This window comes from Pezoporus occidentalis, unplaced genomic scaffold (assembly GCF_034315485.1).
Source record: "Pezoporus occidentalis ecotype Australia unplaced genomic scaffold, CSIRO_AGI_Poc_V1 ctg46, whole genome shotgun sequence".
Taxonomy (NCBI): Eukaryota; Metazoa; Chordata; class Aves; order Psittaciformes; family Psittacidae; genus Pezoporus; species Pezoporus occidentalis.
This window is the reverse complement of record NW_026915791.1, coordinates 3,948,832-3,967,789: the sequence shown is the minus strand read 5'-3', so window position 1 is coordinate 3,967,789 and position 18,958 is coordinate 3,948,832. Positions and strand designations below refer to the sequence as shown.

At 36.5% G+C, this 18,958-nt stretch overlaps 1 protein-coding gene across 4 annotated transcripts in view; it reads right to left on the bottom strand.

Annotated features, from left to right (window-relative positions):
• TTBK2 (tau tubulin kinase 2) overlaps positions 1-18,958 on the bottom strand; it is a 95,479-nt gene that overhangs the window by 31,892 nt on the left and 44,629 nt on the right. For 3 of the 4 annotated variants that reach the window (XM_062635676.1, XM_062635679.1, XM_062635677.1), the window contains exons 7-10: positions 5,471-5,536; positions 4,718-4,810; positions 3,647-3,772; positions 573-730 (exon numbers count right to left, since the gene is read on the bottom strand). In XM_062635676.1, the coding sequence (XP_062491660.1) occupies positions 573-730; positions 3,647-3,772; positions 4,718-4,810; positions 5,471-5,536 (443 nt within the window). The remainder of the gene's footprint in view (positions 1-572; positions 731-3,646; positions 3,773-4,717; positions 4,811-5,470; positions 5,537-18,958) is intronic. The other variant, XM_062635678.1, reaches the window with a different exon arrangement.

The window sequence follows — 18,958 nt, the reverse complement described above, 5'->3', positions numbered from 1 at the left end:
CTATCAACTTCAGTGTTTTCAATAGTGCATACTGTACACCTGTGTAATATTAACACCAGTTAATGTCTTGACTGATATTTAACACTTTCTTTTTAATTACTTTTTGATTACTCTGAAATACTGGGATTTAATATATTCTACATGAAATACATGAAATTCTGGTGTTTTTCTGCCTCACTACACAGTCAAAACTCCCACATCAGAACCTTCATGTCTCTTAGATAAAAACTGTACCTATTCAAGGCCTAGAACAGGCTCAAAGACTTCCTCTGCACCCATAAACAACTCTTACATTCTTCAATCTCTTGAGATGAGTCCAACTTGCTTAATTATAGAAGATCTCAGAGACCACATTAAATATTATTTTTAAATGCAACCAAAATCTATCAGGATCTTTTAGGCCAGTATAAACAGGAACCCTAAAAAAGGAAATATTTCAAATGCTCCCAAACCTCCATTCCTCTATTTATTCAATATCCTGCAGAAAAAAAACCACCTAAATTATGGAGATAATTTCTCTCTGGTACTCTGTGACTGCTTTTTAAGTGACCACAATTGAAATGCATACATACCCAATCGCAGCCGGAGTAAGACGAGTATGTAACTGAGGTGTGGTTGAAGTTGTCGTTGTGGTCAGAGAGCCGTCAGTTCCATTCTTCTCCCAGTCAAAAGGGTCACTTTCAATAACCCCAAACGTTTTCATGCTGTTGTCAAACACAGACATGAGAAGCTAAAAATGAAGAAGAAAGTTAATAAGTTTCATTTTGTCTAAGAGATCAAGCAATTATGAAATACCCTCCTATAATACTTTAACATGTCTCTTAAGATTTTGACTGACAACAATTTTCACAGAAAAATGACACAGTTCTTTATATTAACCATTTCCCAATTTCCAAGGTTCCAAAGTCAAGGTATATAAAATTTAAAAATAAAGAAGCAAAGCACATCTGTGTTCTTATCAGTGACGAGAGGCAAAGATACACCATAGGCTTCCATAAAAAGACAGAAAGACATACACACAACTACATCACTGCAGGATAGCATCCAACAGCTCTCCAGCAGAGGAAGATAAAGAAGTATATTCAGTAACACCACTAGAAACCAAAAAAAATAATAAATATGTAGGGAAGGATACAGATTTGTTAATTCACATATTTCTGTCATTTAGAAGTATGTATTGTTTACTCTATCTAATGCTGACATTCACCCACAGAAATGTCACACTGGAAGCTTTCCACCCTCATTTTATGCTATGAAAAAGCAAATAGAACAAGTTGTTTCCATGACAGAGAAAGAAATTCCAGCTACTTTCTTCTCCCCCTGAATAAACTTCGTCTCATTCTTGTTACTGGTGGGAGGCTGTGTCCATATCACATAATCTCTTACTCTGTAACATTTCTAAAGTTAATCCATCTGTCCCCTCCAAAGCTGAAACTCTAGTTTTCATCCTTTCTTCCAGTCTAGGATGATGAAAATTTTTCTCTGGCCTCCTTTGAAAACACACACCCTTTCACAACTTAAAAGGGATGGGAAGTCTGGATTGTTTTTCTTCTATAAAGTGGTGGTATCCTTACTCTCAAGAACCTTTGGTGGGCCATCTATCCGTCAGCTCTGGAGTGCTACTGAACTGCATGAAGCCGTATTTCACTCTCCGTCCAGTACGTACTCTCCTTTATTCTTACCTTCCTGTAAACCTTAAGCAGTCTCTCTGAAGTAATACTTAAGCTCATTCTCCTTTAAATCTTTCCTAAAATTTCAGCCATAATGCAAATATAAACTCAAGTGCTTAATGTTGTCAGGAGGCTGTGGCAATGTGTGCATAAATACCTGAATAAACTAAACATATCTGACATTGCCAAATCAAACATGGATTCTGGGCCTGTGTGTGATAAACCTTTTAGATGGTAAACTCTTGCTGTGCTTTAGACCCGGCCAGTAACTTAGCACCACACAGCCCTTTGTTCACACCTCTCCTCCCTTACCCCTTTCCTACCCAGGGCAGGATGGGGAGAAGAATCAGAAGAATGTAACCCCACAGGTTGAGATAAGAACAGTTTAATAACTAAAATAAAGTAAAATACAATGATATTAGAAAGAATACTAACAATAATAATAGAAAACAACAAGAGAAGAAATGAAAGCTCAGAAAGCACAAGTGATGCACAATACAATTACTCAGTACCTGCTGACTCACACCAAGCCCAACTCAAAGCAGCAATTGAAACGACTAGGGTTTTGGTGATCCCTGCAGTCAAGTATTTCAGGCTTGAAAGCCCATCATGGCTGCATGCTGTGCTCTAAGCTGTATATAGCTGTATATGGCACTCAGCTCCAGATTTTGGAAGACTGACAGAATGACTATCACTATGGAAGCAATCTGCTCAATTTAACTTAAGGAGCACCCACTAGAAGCTACAATAGGAGGACAGCACCTGATCCTAACAGAATCATAGAATAGTTAGGGTTGGAAAGGACCTTAAGATCATCTAGTTCCAACCCCCTGCAATGGGCAGGGACACCTCACACTAAACCATGTCACCCAAGGCTCTGTCCAACCTGGCCTTCAACACCACCAGGGATGGAACATTCACAACTTCCCTGGGCAACCCATTCCAGTGCCTCACCACCCTAACAGTAAATAACTTCTTCCTTATATCCAATCTAAAGTTCCCCTGTTTAAGTTTTAACCCGTTACCCCTTGTCCTATCACTACAGTCCCTAATGAAGAGTCCCTCCCCAGCATCCTTATAACCCCCTTTCCGATACTGGGAGGCTGCTATGAGGTCTCCATGCAGCCTTCTCTTCTCCAGGCTCAACAGCCCCAACTTTCTCAGCCTGTCTTCATACAGGAGGTGCTCCAGTCCCCTGATCATCCTCATGGCCCTTCTCTGGACTTGTTCCAACAGTTCCATGTCCTTTTGATGTTGAGGACACCAGAACAGCACACAATACTCCAGGTGAGGTCTCACAAGAGCAGAGTAGAGGGGCAGGATCACCTCCTTCGACCTGCTGGTCACGCTCCTTTTGATGCAGCCCAGGATACGGTTGGCTTTCTGGGCTGCGAGTGCACACTGAAGCAGGCTCATGTTCATTTTCTCATCGACCAGCACCTCCAAGTCCTTCTCTGCATGGCTGCTCTGAATCTCTTCTCTGCCCCACCTGTAGCTGTGCCTGGGATTGCTCTGACCCAGGTGTAGGACCTTGCACTTGCCATGGTTAAACTTCATGAGGTTGGCATCTGCCCACCTCACAAGCATGTCAAGGTCCCTCTGGATGGCATTCATTCCCTCCAGCGTATCAACCGAACCACACAGCTTGATGTCATCAGCAAACTTGCAGAGGGTGCATTCAATCCCACTGTCCATGTCACCGACAACGATGTTGAACAAGAATACTGCTATGACTGCAAAGCAACTGCCAATTGTTTTTAGAAACTTGAAGGCCTTACTCTTCCCAAATGGAAAAAAATAACATCTTTGAATCACAAAGTTTCCATGTCAGTAGATGGTTATTAAAATAACTTTGTGGTGGCACAACCTGTAATCAGTACCTAGACCACCTACTGAAATCAAAGGAAATTGAAGATGGAAGAGCATAAAAATCTGCTATTTAAAAATCAGAAAAACAAAATAGTAAAAAAGTTTACCTGGTAATCGGGCTTTGTAAAGTAATCTAAATTAGCAATGTGATCCAGAAAGACGCTGAATTCTTGGGGAAGATGTTTCAACATAAGTCTGTGCTCGTACCTTTCTTTAATGGAGCCCACTTGCTCCTAGGAGTAAATATCACAGCAAACATTAATACTCTTTCATTCTCTGCTATGACATATTCACCTTGTAACTTACAGCCATTCAATACACTACTGGCCAGAAAGACAGGCAACTACATTACACTGAATATGACAGAGGAAAGCAATTCTACATCAGATAGCAAGATAAGAGGTTCTGTCATTGCCCTCAGTACACATGCAAAATAATGCACAAATTTCAAACTCAATGTGAAATGCCATTTAATTTTCTGCTGTGTTTGAATGCTGTGTGACATCAAGGCACCATCTGAAGTTCAGTCACTTTTTGGTGTATATTTGGTCATCACAGTATATTGCATAAGATTGGTGTAACAGGAATAAATCAAAACCACAAAAATAAAAAGACATACTACTTGTATACCACTTGTCATCTACCAATGCATAAACTACTCTAGAGACTAACCTGGTTTCAATCTAATTTCAAAAAAAGGTGAAAGAAGCAGTAATAGGCTAAATAGATGTTGTTTCTTCACATATGCCACCTACGTTATGTATGACTAAAGGCATTACTGTATATTGACTGATTCACTTTTGTTCACCAACAAATAAGAAATTCCCATTTCACAAATAACCAAAATAGATGAGAAATTCAAAATCTGTGATTGCAGAAATAAAAAAGTACTCAAGTGAAAACAGGAAAATTAAATAAATGGCATACATACACTTACGTTTGTCTTTTAAACATTTGCAAACTAGACGTGCAATCCACTTCCTGCCTAGAACAGTTCATAAACTTGATTGCTTTTTATACCATGACACTAGCAATGAGAACTAACACTTAGAAAATGCTGGAAAATGTAATGTTAAAATTAATGAACCAGAGATTCTAGTGTAATCTTTATCACAGCATTCGCCTGCAATTCAGAAGTAAATCTCCCTCATGCTCTTTGGTTTCACTTCTAGGTTTACCTTATCTTTTATTTTTCTCCAAGGCAGCTGCCCAACCACGAATTCCACCAACATATAGAACAGGGACCAGAGGTCATCATGCCGACCCATTTCCTGTAAAAGAAGAAATATTAATCTAATGAATCTTACAAATATGTAGAAAACAAAAGGGAGGATAGATTCTTTACTGCTCTGGGGACTTAAATTATTACAGATTAAAAAATAATATAGTCAATGCTGCAAAAGAAAAGCTTGTATAATTAAATCCAGCAACTATTATAAGTAGTAAATTTCCATAGAAGATACACAGAAACAAAACAGAAGTTAAAGTATGTTAAAATAACATTGAAAATCTCTATACTGGAAGAGCTGTTTATTCAGATTTCTTCAGTTTATGATGTTAAGATAACATACTGGACATTATGTATTTTAGAAAACTTAGTAACTTCACTGTTTAATTTATTTATTACCTTAAAATACAATTGAACACTAAGGGTAACTATTAAATTCACTATTATTTCTACAACAAGAAGTTTTTTACCCATGACTACTGTGTATTATCCTTTCCCAAAATTAGTAAGTATTAATTTCTACATATACATTTTTTGAAATTAGAATTTAACCAATACTTACAGCATTAACTTATACATAATAAGTACACACATAAGAACACATAATAAATACATTCATAAGAACACAGAAAAGTAACAGCAACTGCATTACAGACTGCTTTCAGCTACATGAGATGGATATGATATCGATGGAGATACTCACTCTGTTTCTATGAGCATTGATTGATGCATATCGTACTGTTCCTCGAAAACCAGCGACAGCTCGTGGCTGTCAAAGAATAGAAAAAGATTCTCATTGTCAGAAATAAACCCTCTGACTACTTAACTTAGCATCTACATAGTACAGAGCCACAAGAAGTATCATTTGAGGCTTTATTTTCAATTTATTGTGTTTTTGCATGTTCTCAGTGGAAATCCACGTCGGTACCACAAAGTGACGTATGTCACGGTTTTTTAAACCATCTCTTTAGGTCAAGTTTTTGCTCTCCACAGGCATCAAGTCCTGTTTAATTCATCCCTCAAAAAAGCTGTATGGCATAACTATTCCTCTTTTTTTTTCTCCAATAATGAAGTCAATTCTTGATTTTAACTATTAGAAATCTGAGTTTCTAAATTCTGACAAGATCTAAACCATAATGATTTCTTCCACTTTGCTGTAACACCAATATGACATGGTGTGAGCAGACAACCAGGCACCTACTGAAATGTACTAGCAACATTTTCACAAATTAATTTCTGAACTAGCAAACCAATTGACTTCTTGAGAAATTCCAAAAGCAGGGAAAGACACAGGTAAGTCTCAAAGCTGTGGCTGAGCAATAAACAGCAAAGGCTACACTACAGGTACCAGTTAAAAACATTTCTTTCTTTTCTAGTTTCTGAATATCCGCATACGTGAATATCCTGGAAACTCTAGATATTGTATGAATATGTCAGTTGTTGTTTTATAATCACAGAATATATTTTCCCATCCTTCTTTCCTTCAAATAAAATGTTACAAAAGGAATTTCATAACTGATAATAGTGAGAATTAGTACATATTTACAATTTTAAAAAATCAAATCATGGTATTACTACATTGTCTAAGACAAGACACCCAACCCATGCTATCCCCTTAATTATTCATTCTGCTTAAGAGAATTACCAGAACTGCTAAATTCGCTTACTTTTACACAGTCTTATCTTCCCAAGTAATAATTCTGTGTTTCCTCTAACAGTGAATGTGAGAAACTTCAATTATCTTCCTCACCTCTGACTTGTCCTTACTGGGTATGGCTGATCTGTCTGCCTGCCCCCACTCATGACAATTCTTAAGATTTTTAAAAGAATCTGCACAATACATTGAAAAGTCTGATTTGATACACACAGAGATAACCACAATACAAATTTATTACCCTATTAAGATAAAACACTTCAGGCTCTCCCCGCGTATGTATACAAAGGTATAATTTCTTCTTATCTATCAAGAGATGCTACACAGAGGTATCATTTAAGTACATCAGGAGCTGGCCATTACTGTCAGTAACCCTATCAATTAAATCCAGCAGAATTATACAGCACTATCTTTAAAAGGATTCAACAGCCCATATAATCAATATCTGCTAGAGTGGTACAAGAGCTGAACCAGTGTTAATTAAGGTGGAGAATATTTTCTAGGATGTCCGTAGCATGCGCAGGTTCTTAGATGATGTTCTATAAATTTTAGGTTTTGCACGTTATCATAAAGTTTAAATGGTGCTTGGAACACATTTTGTGTTCAGGCAGGACAGATAATTGTGTTACTACCTTAAATGTTGTAAGTATATCATATTCCATATGGAGCACTACCTTGAAATGAAGCATAACACTGTAATTGCAGAAATTTCACAGTGCCATGAATAGCTCAAAATGCTTTGAAACTGCCAAGACAAACAAAATACAGGTAAATTTCCAAAAACATGCTCTTTGATGAACAGCACTTCTTCAGAAGAGCACCAAGAGCTTAACTTTAAAACACCCCAAAATACAAATGCGGTAAATCCCAAGAGCATAAAGTTTCAAAAGATGAAACCAAATGGTTACTGCCTTCAGCCTCTAGTCTGAACATTACAAAGGAAGGACTGTATTTAGTTTTACTAAGCTAAACATTTCCATTCTGGTGAAAATAATGAAAAGTATGAAAACTAGGATGAAATGAGGCTTTTATTCCTAGAGTTATAACTTTAATTTCTACCTGATAACTAGCACAAAAATATTTCAGTTGCTTGATAAGGAAATAAAAGAGTAAGAAACAGCATGTGGAATCTAGATTACCCCATCCCCTAAAAAACCTAACAATCTGATATCTAACCTATTCCAGTTCTGTCCTGGGGGAGAAAAGTCCCTATGGGGAAATTTCATTGAGTACCAATTGCTTTTGAATGTTAAAGTCACTGCCATCCTTAAACATTCCTGTAATATTATTTGCCCGAAGATGATTTCAATTATCCTGGGTGAGAAGCATAAATACTGTTTTATACATTAGCTTATCACAAAATTAATTCTGAATTCTTTACCCCAGCAAGGATATCTAAATCCTTTTACAATATCTTGCCTTAAAGTGTAGTCTCTTTTACACTTTAAGACACAATGAAATACCTCTTACTAATGCAGCCAGTCATTATTTCATAGTGCTATTACAATGCCACACAACAATAAAGAATTAATTCTATCATGTCACTAACAACATGAATGACGGCTGTAGTAGATCAAATCAAGTTTGCCCCATTCAGAATAGAATGTATAGACTTCTGAGCATTTGCAAAACTTTCGAAGCTGTTTCAAAGTTCTTTATGCATCTCACAACAGCTCATATGTAGTGAAAGAGAAATATTACAGGCAACAGCAACCTCCTGAATGACTCACCATGCTTTTTCAAATAACCTCCCCCCCAAGCTGTTACCAATCACGTTAATTTGATTTTAGATGCCTCCAAATTTTTCCTATCTGAGCTCACCTGCCACCACCTCGCTGAAATATTGTTTGTAGTATTGTCTTCCAGATGCCTTATCTAAGAAAGCTGCTACCACTGCAACTGAACTTTCTTAAAGCAAAATAGATTTCCTTGTTGTGAACAAAGCTTAATAGGTCCATTTTTTCAATCATTACAGGTGACTTATTAATACAACCAACGGGATCAATGGCATTTCTGGAGCATATAGATGCAAAGGGCATTTGTACTAAAGGAATTACGAATTCTGCTTTTAAAAAATATCTGTGAATTCTACTGACACCCTTGATTAGAACAGATCACATCCACGTTCCTTTCCATGGCAAATGCGATAATCAGCATTCTCCTGATTTTTCACTTAAAATCTAGCGGCGTCTTTTTCTTATCAGGCGTAGTTAGATTTGACACAAAACATACTTTGGAAATCTTCTACAAAACTATAACTTGTTTGGATCAGTTTACATAAAAAAAGCTTTTTCTAACACAATTAACTCAAGCAGTGATCCAAAAGTGAGAGCTGTCTCAGATTTGATTACTGTCACTAAGTTCTTCAAATGTAAGTTAAACTATTAAAGATACATGCATATGAAGGAGATTCAATGACTATGAAGAATTTTCATAAACTTAAAGGTACTTTTTAATGTAATATCAATTTTCTTTGGAGGTCACCCTGCCCTGGAAACACATGAAAGTGTCTTAGATAAACCACATGCAGGAAATCAGGAGTTCCTTTAAAAAGTTAACTATTCCCTCTAAGCACAGAGGTTTGCAGATTCCTGGGAGACACCATGCTTACAAACCTATCTACAGCTGTTGCCTCTTTGGAGGGGCCATTGAGGAGGCAAGTCACACTCCTTAGCTCAGTTTAGTACTTCTAGATAAATGCTCTGGGCTTACTGCTCCAGGCAACAATGGAAGTGTTATGCAGAGCAAAAAGTTAACTTTTTTACTGCAGTCATGGAAACTAGAAAAGAAGCATGAAAAAATACTACAGTATTGGTTCATTATATTACCTCTGACACATACTACGGTTCTTCCTATCAGTCGGGTGATGACTGAAAATTCTGCAGCGTCTTTAGATTGAGAAACCAGCTCGAGCAGCGTTACCTCACCTTCTGGGTGCTGCCTCTAAAGCCAAGTTCTAAAGCACACAGGGGGGGTGGGTAGAGAAGCAGCCACCTCTGCTTCCTTTTGTTGAAGGCAGAATCCTCCTTTTTTATCTTTTCCCTTTAAAAAAGTAAATTTCCTAGTTCTTTCACCCAACAGGAATATATTTCCAGGATTGGAACTATACACAGTTTCAATTCTTTCGAACCTTTTTTAACACCAAATAGCTTCAAGAATTCACATTCTCATCCACCCTTTTCTTGTGGGTACGGCCTTTGCAATCTAATTTAATGCCTAGCATGTGTTTGCACAAGTTTGAAATAAATGAAAAATTTAAGGATCATCTGGGTAAGGAAAGATCAAGTAGTTGAGATGTGCCATTACAGTGTATTATATATTTCAGTTTTCACTGTATATACAGCTCTTCAAACCCACATTTTCAGCTCTGTATAAAAACCGTATCTGACACTGATAATCAAGGTACTTGCACATAGAACTCCTCATCGACCCATCTCCTACCTGCTGTCAGTATGACAGATTATTTGGACTCAGATCAACCTAAACGGAAGTTATGATTTCCCAAAATTGACTGCAGCTGTCTGATCCTATGCTACCTAGTCCCCGCAGAAGCTGGGTAACAAGCCAAGTTAACATCTAACAATACAATTAAATTTTGCTATTGTGAGTTCTAACAGACATGTGGTGACAAATGCTCATTTAACTCCAACTGCCTGTTCTATAAAGAGCATCATCATCTCTAAGACAGCAATATTTGATACACAACTCAGCTCCCAAGCTACTCAGTTTTCAATCTGGAGTATTTACTTAGCCAGTGTGAAGCACTAGGTGAAAAAGGCAATATTCCAAAGCTGATTCATGAGCAAATAAAAAATCTGGTGGGCTGGAGGTGGTAACAACCTACTAAGAGTCTGTCACAAGCCTGAACTTACTGCAGTGAAAAATCACACAGGATAAATCTGCCATGTGTATGTTTGCTTTGCCCTTTGCAGTCTTTTTTCTTTCTCTTATACCAGGAGCTGAAGCAGAGATTACTCTTAGAGGAAGACTACTCATGTAAACCAGCAAAAGCTGTGACAGAGAATTTCCCCAGACAGCAGCAGAATACTGTCCTACTTATCTCTGCAAGTAAAAATTTTATGGTTGTTTTACATCATGGAAAGTCCCATGCTCTTAGCAGAGTGGAGAACCAAGACCTTAATTTTTGTTTTGTCCATACCATATTAAGTATTTATAATGATAATAATACCATATATTAAAGATTTACGTGAATGCAGCAGCAGACTTATTTCAGTAGTAACTTATTTTCAAAGAAGGATGAGAAACAAAAGGTCTCAAGCAAGCTAACCTACATAAAATAATACACTTTCCTTCTTTTCAACTAGGAATAAATTAGAAATTAAAGTTTCTGCTTTGATTTCGGTTTGCTTCTATTTTCACCAGGAAACAAATTTCACTGGACCAAACCATCTGTCATTTCCATTATAATAGCTTTTAATTTCAAACAAATGGGACAGCTCTCAAAGACTTTCAGTTCCTGCAAGTTTAATGAAAACCGGCGATTAAAGACAGAACCCAAATTACTACCTTCACACAGAGGCAGACGGTTAAAATTCAATTAACATGGCTTACATTCATCCTAAGAGACACCAATCAGTTGGTCAATCAGCATGCTTTTTAGATGGCAAGTAAGTATATGCCTAGTCCTGAAAGGCAACTCTGTACTGGTCAGAAAGGCAGAGTATAGTATGAAGCTGAAAATACTGCGAAATTTGAAGGGCATAAGAAGCAGTACACAAAACCATAGGAAGGCAGTAAATTTCACCCTTCCTAGAATAATTTGATTTTTTTCAAAGATGAGATCAAATCTCAGTGCAAAAATTTCTTCTTTTATTTTTAAAGGGTGGTTACAGCATACTCTCCTGACCATCTATCAGTTTTGTAGAAAATAAAGGAACTGCTGTATCAGAATATAGAACAGCTATACAGCACAGCAGAATTTCTAAATTAAAGTTTCCAGTGATTGTTTGGATATATCAGTGCTCTGCACATCACAGGAAAGGAGAAAGAAAACCCTCAATATACACCAACAATTACAAAGTATTGTATCATGAGTAACAGATCTTTTCCATATCTCAACTATTTATCAACCTGTTCCTCCACACAGGATATCAATAAATTGCGTATTCTTTTTATATTTTACCCAAAAGCCCCAAACACCAGGTCACAAAGAATCTTCCTCTCAGAGAAATAACCATATATTATTTTTTCACTTCATTTAATTATCACAAGAATATTCCATACAGCTGTTACAAAGTAATCATAGCACGTGAAATCCATACATCCATTTTAGTTGTGTCACCTTCCAAGTTAATTCATACTGCTCTTTCTTCATCTTTTACATTAACTTACTACCTTCCTTTTTCACCTTGTACACACAAGACACCAGCTGTCTGTCTCTATAACACTGATTTCTTTCATTTCTTCTTTGTCAGTAATACAATCAGACTTGAAAGGATCATGTTCCCTGGAAGCTGAAAAATGCTACCTATATACGTTATAAGATTGTGCCTTAAATAATCTCCCTCTATGTCCCTGAAGGAGGTTATAGCAGACAAACATAATAAATAGTGCAACTCTGGTAGGTATGACACAGCTATACCATGATAGCTAAATAGGTTTGTCACTGGTAGGAATACCACACCTTGCATTACTTCAAAAACTTTTGAAACCTACCAACTCTGTAGTTACCTTAACCTCTTTATTCAGAAATAATGTCTGCACACCTCTCCAAAATAACTTCCTTGTCCTCCCTATAAAGTTATTGCTAATTTAGAAACGGAGCCTCAAATGACTAATGTCATGATTCATTCAACTCATGCAGATTCCTGATTTCAGCTTGGATTTGGGGGGGGGGGGGGGGGGAGGAAGGAAGGAGAACGGCTTTAAACTGAAAAGGGGATAGATTTAGATTAGACATTACGAAGAAGTTCTTCCCTGTGAGGGTGCTGAGGCGCTGGCACAGGGTACCCAGAGAAGCTGTGGCTGCCTCATCCCTGGCAGTGTTCAAGGCCAGGTTGGATAAGGCTTGAGCAACCTGGTCTAGTGGAAGGTGTCCCTGCCCCTGGCAGGCGGTTGGAACTGGATCAGCTTTAAGGGCCATTCCAGCTCTAACCATTCTATGATTCTGTAACATTAATTAGGCTCCAGTCTTTGTTGACTTAAATGACATGAAGAAAGAATAAAGGAGTATATATCGGTTATTTAAGAATCAGGCTACATGTTTACATCTTGCACTGAATGGCTCTGATATAATTCCTTTGTTACAGAATTTAAAGTTATGAAGAAAAACATAAACCTCTAATAATTCCTCTTAGCACAGCACTCCATTTACTGAAATAAAGTTTTTCCTCTTTGAAATAGTTAGCTTTTTAAAAGCTATCAACTATCAAATGCTTAGCTCAGAATTTAGAAGGAGATCTTGCAAGTCTCATCTGTTTCCAAAAATATATGTAATACAGTCTGGCTGATGCAGATTTGGTGAAGAAAAGCTGAAAGCATAGATTTAAAATATTTGTTCATTAGTCATTTTCTCTCTTCTACAGTAGCAAAATGTACAAAATTTAACTTTATAGACATGAAAAGACTGAAATGACAGAAGTGGGCTATAACAGGGAGAGTCTGGTTTCCAAAAAATTATGCCAGTCCTCTCTCTCTTGCAATACTACTTTTGAATTGTCATTTAGTAGTGAAAATATTTATTTTAGAAACAAATACCTTTTTTTAGGAGTTTGTTTTGGTTTGTTTTGCAAGATTTTTTAAGAATTCAGCTTCTTAAATGATATTTCCAGAACACCATCTGTCATCCTAAAGTGAAAGTTGAAGATTAGAAAACTCATTGGCTGGGAAATTTTCAGAAGCAACAGCACTGAAGAAAGGCAAGCAGCATTTACTTGATTTTATACATAAACACCTGAATGGAATAATATGTTCATTGCTTGATGTGAACAGCTTTGAAACTGCTTCCCTAGACAATGAAAAGATCTGAACATCTGCATTCATAATTGCTTCCACCACATTTTTCTAAGGGTCAGACTGTACAGCAGCTGGCATATCTTCTGCTTTAGTATGAGCCAGAGACACTTTTGTTACTGACAGGTCACCATTAAAAAGCATCAGTAACAAGCATTAGAAAAAATGGTGGATAATCCCTTGGATTTGAATACTTTTGCTAATGTTTAGAGCAAAAGTTTTGTGGCTCCTTTAATGCACCCCGTATAAGAAAGAAACAATGCTACATTTCCTAGTTGTTCTAAAATGAGGACTTCCCAGCTTGGTAACGTTTAAGATTTCAAGTTTCCAGGTAAAAAAAAGTCTGGCAAGTTAGATCTAAAATATTGTAAACCTCCTTAATGTATGTTAAAGAATACCATTTTTATTTTTCACTTATTCCAAATAAACACTGAAGAGTCTAGACACTTGAAATTAAGGTCATACTAAACAAACCTATGAGAGCGAGAACTCTGAGCTCTTCATTTTGTTTAAATAACCAAAGAATGACCTAAAATGTAGCCACTGGGAAAGGCAAGAGAAAGGTGGCGAGAGGAGGGAAAGGGACACAGGGTAATTCTCCCTTTGACTTAGAAAGCTGTATTTATAAAAAGTACAACAGTTCCACAGACAAAATAGAGCCTCCTCAGAATACTAGTCAGGATACTCTCAAAGTGGAAGGCCACATTCCAAACTAGTTACTGAATCAGGAAAAAAGAAATTTTCTTCTTCATTCATCTTTGCTGAGTCCAAATCACCAGATTTAAAGGACTGTTAATTTGAATAATCACTGCCAGTCAGTGAGGCCTGCATACTGAGGAGAAAAACACAGATGTTTTAGATAAAAAGATGGTATCTGAATACCACCTTATTATGGATAGCTCTTCAATTGTGTTTTTCCCTAGCTTTGTCAGCTCAGTTTGCATACATGCTATCCTATCTTCTGTGTAAAACAAATACAATTCAGTTATTTGTACCTTAAAAGTCCACATAAATTAAAGGCCACAAAGATCAGGCCTGTGATAACATATGATGGCTGAATTTATGGTTTTTAAAATAATTATGACCTCAAATTCATTTTTAAAGGTTAATCTGTTTAAGAGCAAAGACTAATGGCTTTTTTTTGCTTTTAATTTTCTTAATATTAAATTTAATAGTAGGTCAAAGAACAGTTGTAGTTAATATTCCTTTTAAATCAGGAGTGATGACAACAGCCCGAGAGCTAGCTGTAGCACTTAACGATGTTAAGAGCATCGGTGTCCTTCAGATACTGGCTCTCAAGGATTTCTATTTCTGTACCAAAGCTGACACCTTCACTTTCCATTATCACCATGTAAATAATGACATGTAATCTGAAAGCTGTATGAAGTTAGGTTTACATTCAAAAAGTATCATTTATACTTTGTCTCAGTAAAAACCAGATGCTAATACTACTTACTTCAGCTACCACTAGGACAATGGGAAACAAAATGGTACGTAAACTAACTCTTTGACAACACTCTCAAAAAGCAATAAACAGCATTCATCTCAGAAATGTACTAAATTTCCATCCTGCTAAATATATTTGCCTGATGATTAAAGAGAGGCTCTCCACAATTAAATTCACATTACCCTGCTTTGCAGTAATCAATTCTTATCTACACCATTAATTCAATTATTGGCTTCCTCTCCCCTACAATTTATTCCCCTGCCCCTGTTTCCTCCTCCTTTCTTTTAACAGCCTACACCACCCCCAGCAGTTTTGTTCTCCTTCCCACACACATTTTTTTCTCTTCTCATCTTTTTCATCACCAGACAAGGCTCCTTCCACCAATGAGTACTTCCTTATCAACTTCCATTCTAGAATTTAATTCTATATCTACCCAAAAATTACCTGCATTGTCATACTGTCCCCAGCATGTACAATTTAGTTTCAGAAGCCTATACAGACACACACTACTGCCCATTTCCACATTCTTCATCCTATTCCCAGCTACACACATAATTGTTCAACGTTTCCCAAAAGTGTATGAGGTCAATATGTGCTCCAAGCAAACAACACAAAACACACAAAAAGCCAGGGTTCAAACCACTGACAGCAGCAGCAGAGTTGCACAAAAGTTTGTTCATGTGCCATTCATTTACTCCCCCCACCCCAGTTTAGAACAGACTCATATTTTACTTTTTAGAAACCACATTTGGGTGTTCAGAACAACTTCATTCTAATAAAATAGTACCAGATCTTCAATGCACATAAATCCATGTACAGAAGAAAAAAAACAAAAAACCCAACCCAAGCAGATCAAAACTACCCATTGTAAATAGTGAATAAATAGTTAAATAGTGAACACATTCCCAAAGACCTTATCTGCAAGGGTTATACCTTTTCCTCTTACTCTTAGAATAAGTATACAACATACAGTGGCAGAGCATGTATATTTCACCTCTAAGGCACATAATGCTAGTTCTATCTACATCTAGAATAATACATTTGCATTTCATTCAAGATCTCACTCTAAAAGTTTTTCTTCACATATTTATAAGTCAGGCTTCAAGTTTTTTAGCTAATAAAACATGGTTAAGTAAACTGAAGAGAAAATATAAAATAACACTACTTTACATTCTTAGGAGAACTGTGAATTACTCTACACCCTTCCAATCCACACCATGATACACGTTTGTCATTACTTCCTTTCTTGTGTCCTTCACAATCCTACAAGCCGCAATAAATACTTGTTTCTGATCTTTAGTTTCTAACCAGGTAATCAGATCATACCAGGTGTCACTTGATGAACTGCAGCCCTTCACTACTTCAATATGTTCATACATATTGCAAATACCTTATTACTGAGCTACAAGGGCCATATCCCTCCATCTTTGAAGTTAGTTCCTCACAAACACAGTCATTCAGACTACACTGATTATAGCAATTATAGTGCCGATTGAGCTGCAAAACAAGACAACTTTGTTAAAATGAATCAATTTCAAAATCAGCAGTTAAAAAATACTTCATTTTTTTAGCAGTTATTCTGAGAGGGAACTATTTGTATCAGGAAAAAGTTCACAATGCATTTTTTTCTTTGCTTTATATTTTTATGTTATTTTCTTTCCATTTTGAAGATTTAATAACTGAAACAGACCACTGTAGTGAGATGACACTATAACATGAAAACTGCAACTACAACTATTTCATTTAAAGGCTAATACCTTGAACAAGTGGGAAACTGTCTCTGCTGAATGAATAACCCAAGAAAATCTAAAACCCCTGGATCCTTCAGGTAATCAATAAGTTTTTCCTTTTGCCAGTATATTCAGATGCTGTGGCAGAAAGTTTGGACAGAAATATTCTTACTACACAAAAACATGTCTCAAAATATTCCTTCCTATAATCTCCTGAAATTAACTCTTACTTATCTTTATTAAAAGCAGGCTGATATTTTCTCATAAGGAAAATGCTGAATTTAAAGTTGCAGTCCAGATAATGATTATGATATACCAGAAAAAATTAGTGCTTCTCTAACAGTTGCAGTATTATTTTTATAATCAATTCTATCCCTTTTTACCAACTTTACAACTGATCACTACCTACCTACACAGTCGATGTGTAAAAATAAGACTTAGAAACTGCATTCACTTTGTAGAGAAAGAAATAAAGACAGCTACAACTAAAAATACTTGGGAAATACACTGCAGACGTGTTATTTCATTGTTTTCTGAAAACGAGTTCTGCTGTCATTGGAGGAAGAATGACAGAGAGGCTCTAAAAGGCTATTTCAGGTACAATATGGAAAAAGCAGCTTATGTAAAAAAGCAAAAAGGGGGAGGACAGAAATATAAGGGAAATCAGGAAGAAGAATGAAAAAATATGATACTAGTGCCCTTCAGATATGTGAAAATCAGTGCATCCTGTAGCAGTAGTTCATATGAAAAATGCTGCTTACTGACTTCAAAAGCTTAAGCTCTGTGACTGTTCCTCACTTTCCCTGACAAAGGAGGTTGGATGGATGCAAAAATGTGAGAATAAAGAAGACATTAATAGCTACAGAAGCAATTTCTTAGATTCCATCATAGACTGGCACTAAATTCTGCTTTTTGTTGTGAAGTCCACCTTCCATTTAAACCTTAAATAATTATTACAGTTGTGACAGGCTGTATTTAAAGGTTGAAAGGTCGAAGATTATTTTTCAACTCCTACAGAAAATAATGACACTTTTCCAGTTCCATTTCCAAACAGAGATGTAAAAGAAATCAGTGAGGTTTTCAGTGACTACAGAAATCTCCCTTCCAACATAAAGAAGTCTCAAATAAAGACCTGTTCCTCTCTTTAAAAACCCAGAAATAGGTAATGGAGACAAGTAACCATCTTTACTGTTGCTCATATTTACTGTGCATCAAAGATAGGCTGTGAGGGGAAAGATCCTCAAGAGCCTTAAAAACTAAAACTAAGTAGCTTGTTTGATGCACTTTGGAAGGGTAACAATCAAAACAAATCACATAAATTGTGTCTGTACTAGCACCCTGAATTTTGGCGTTTGTCAAGACAAAAGCCTTGTATTCACCAAACAAGAAAAAGGATAGTGTAACAGTCAGGTCAGGGGATGGTGAGCCTACACAAGAACTTCAGGTTTGTGAATAATAAATAAATATTTGCATATATACACATATAAATGTATGCACATATTATAGGGAAAACGCTGTCAGGATATATATATGGAGACTGGATGTAAAGACATACCCAGTGAAAACTGCCAGTAAGCCTCGGGGCAGGAAGATGGTATCACATGCAGTAATTCAAAACAGAAGTATAGCTGAATGGTTGGTACATGAGAAAGGAAGCTAAGAGTATGTTGAGTTTCAGCTCATCATAAGATGCTTACAAGGATACTAGAAATAGATGGCAGTGTTTTAGCTGGAACAGAAAGAAACAGTATTGGAACAGGGATATCATGAACATGAATCATGTGCCTAGAGATAAAAAAATGTGTTTATGAATGAGGTTATCTGAAGATAAAGGGTAAAAGGAGGGTACAAAAAACTAGAGACATGCATGCTGAAGAAAGAAGACTTGAAATTAAATTGTGAAAGAAGCTGGAGCCAGAGCAGTCAGATACACGAAGACTGTCACCAAAGATAAAAAGGCACAAACTATGTGGATGCAGGCTGAAGGCTTGTATTAATGGAAAATGGAGAAGAATGAGAAAATGAGAGAAAGCTGACCGGAATCAGAGAAGACAAATGCTAGTAATGCAGAAAAGAAAAACCATCATAGGAAAAGATGATGACGATAGATGAGAAGTCATCTCATGGCATGGGAAAAGGTGTAACTTAGTTCTGATGGCATAATTACAGAAATCTTAAAATTCTGGATCCTAACACTTCTCATTAAAGACAAGCTAAATATTTTCTTTCAACTGCAGACTAATCTACCGACACAGTTTTCTTTGCAAGCTTGATCATATTATAATCTCCAGATATTTTGTTTAAAAATACGTATTAATTAAATGAATTTTAACCTACTAAAATATGAGCCACTGTTGACTTCATGGCAGACTGAATTAGAGTCTCTTT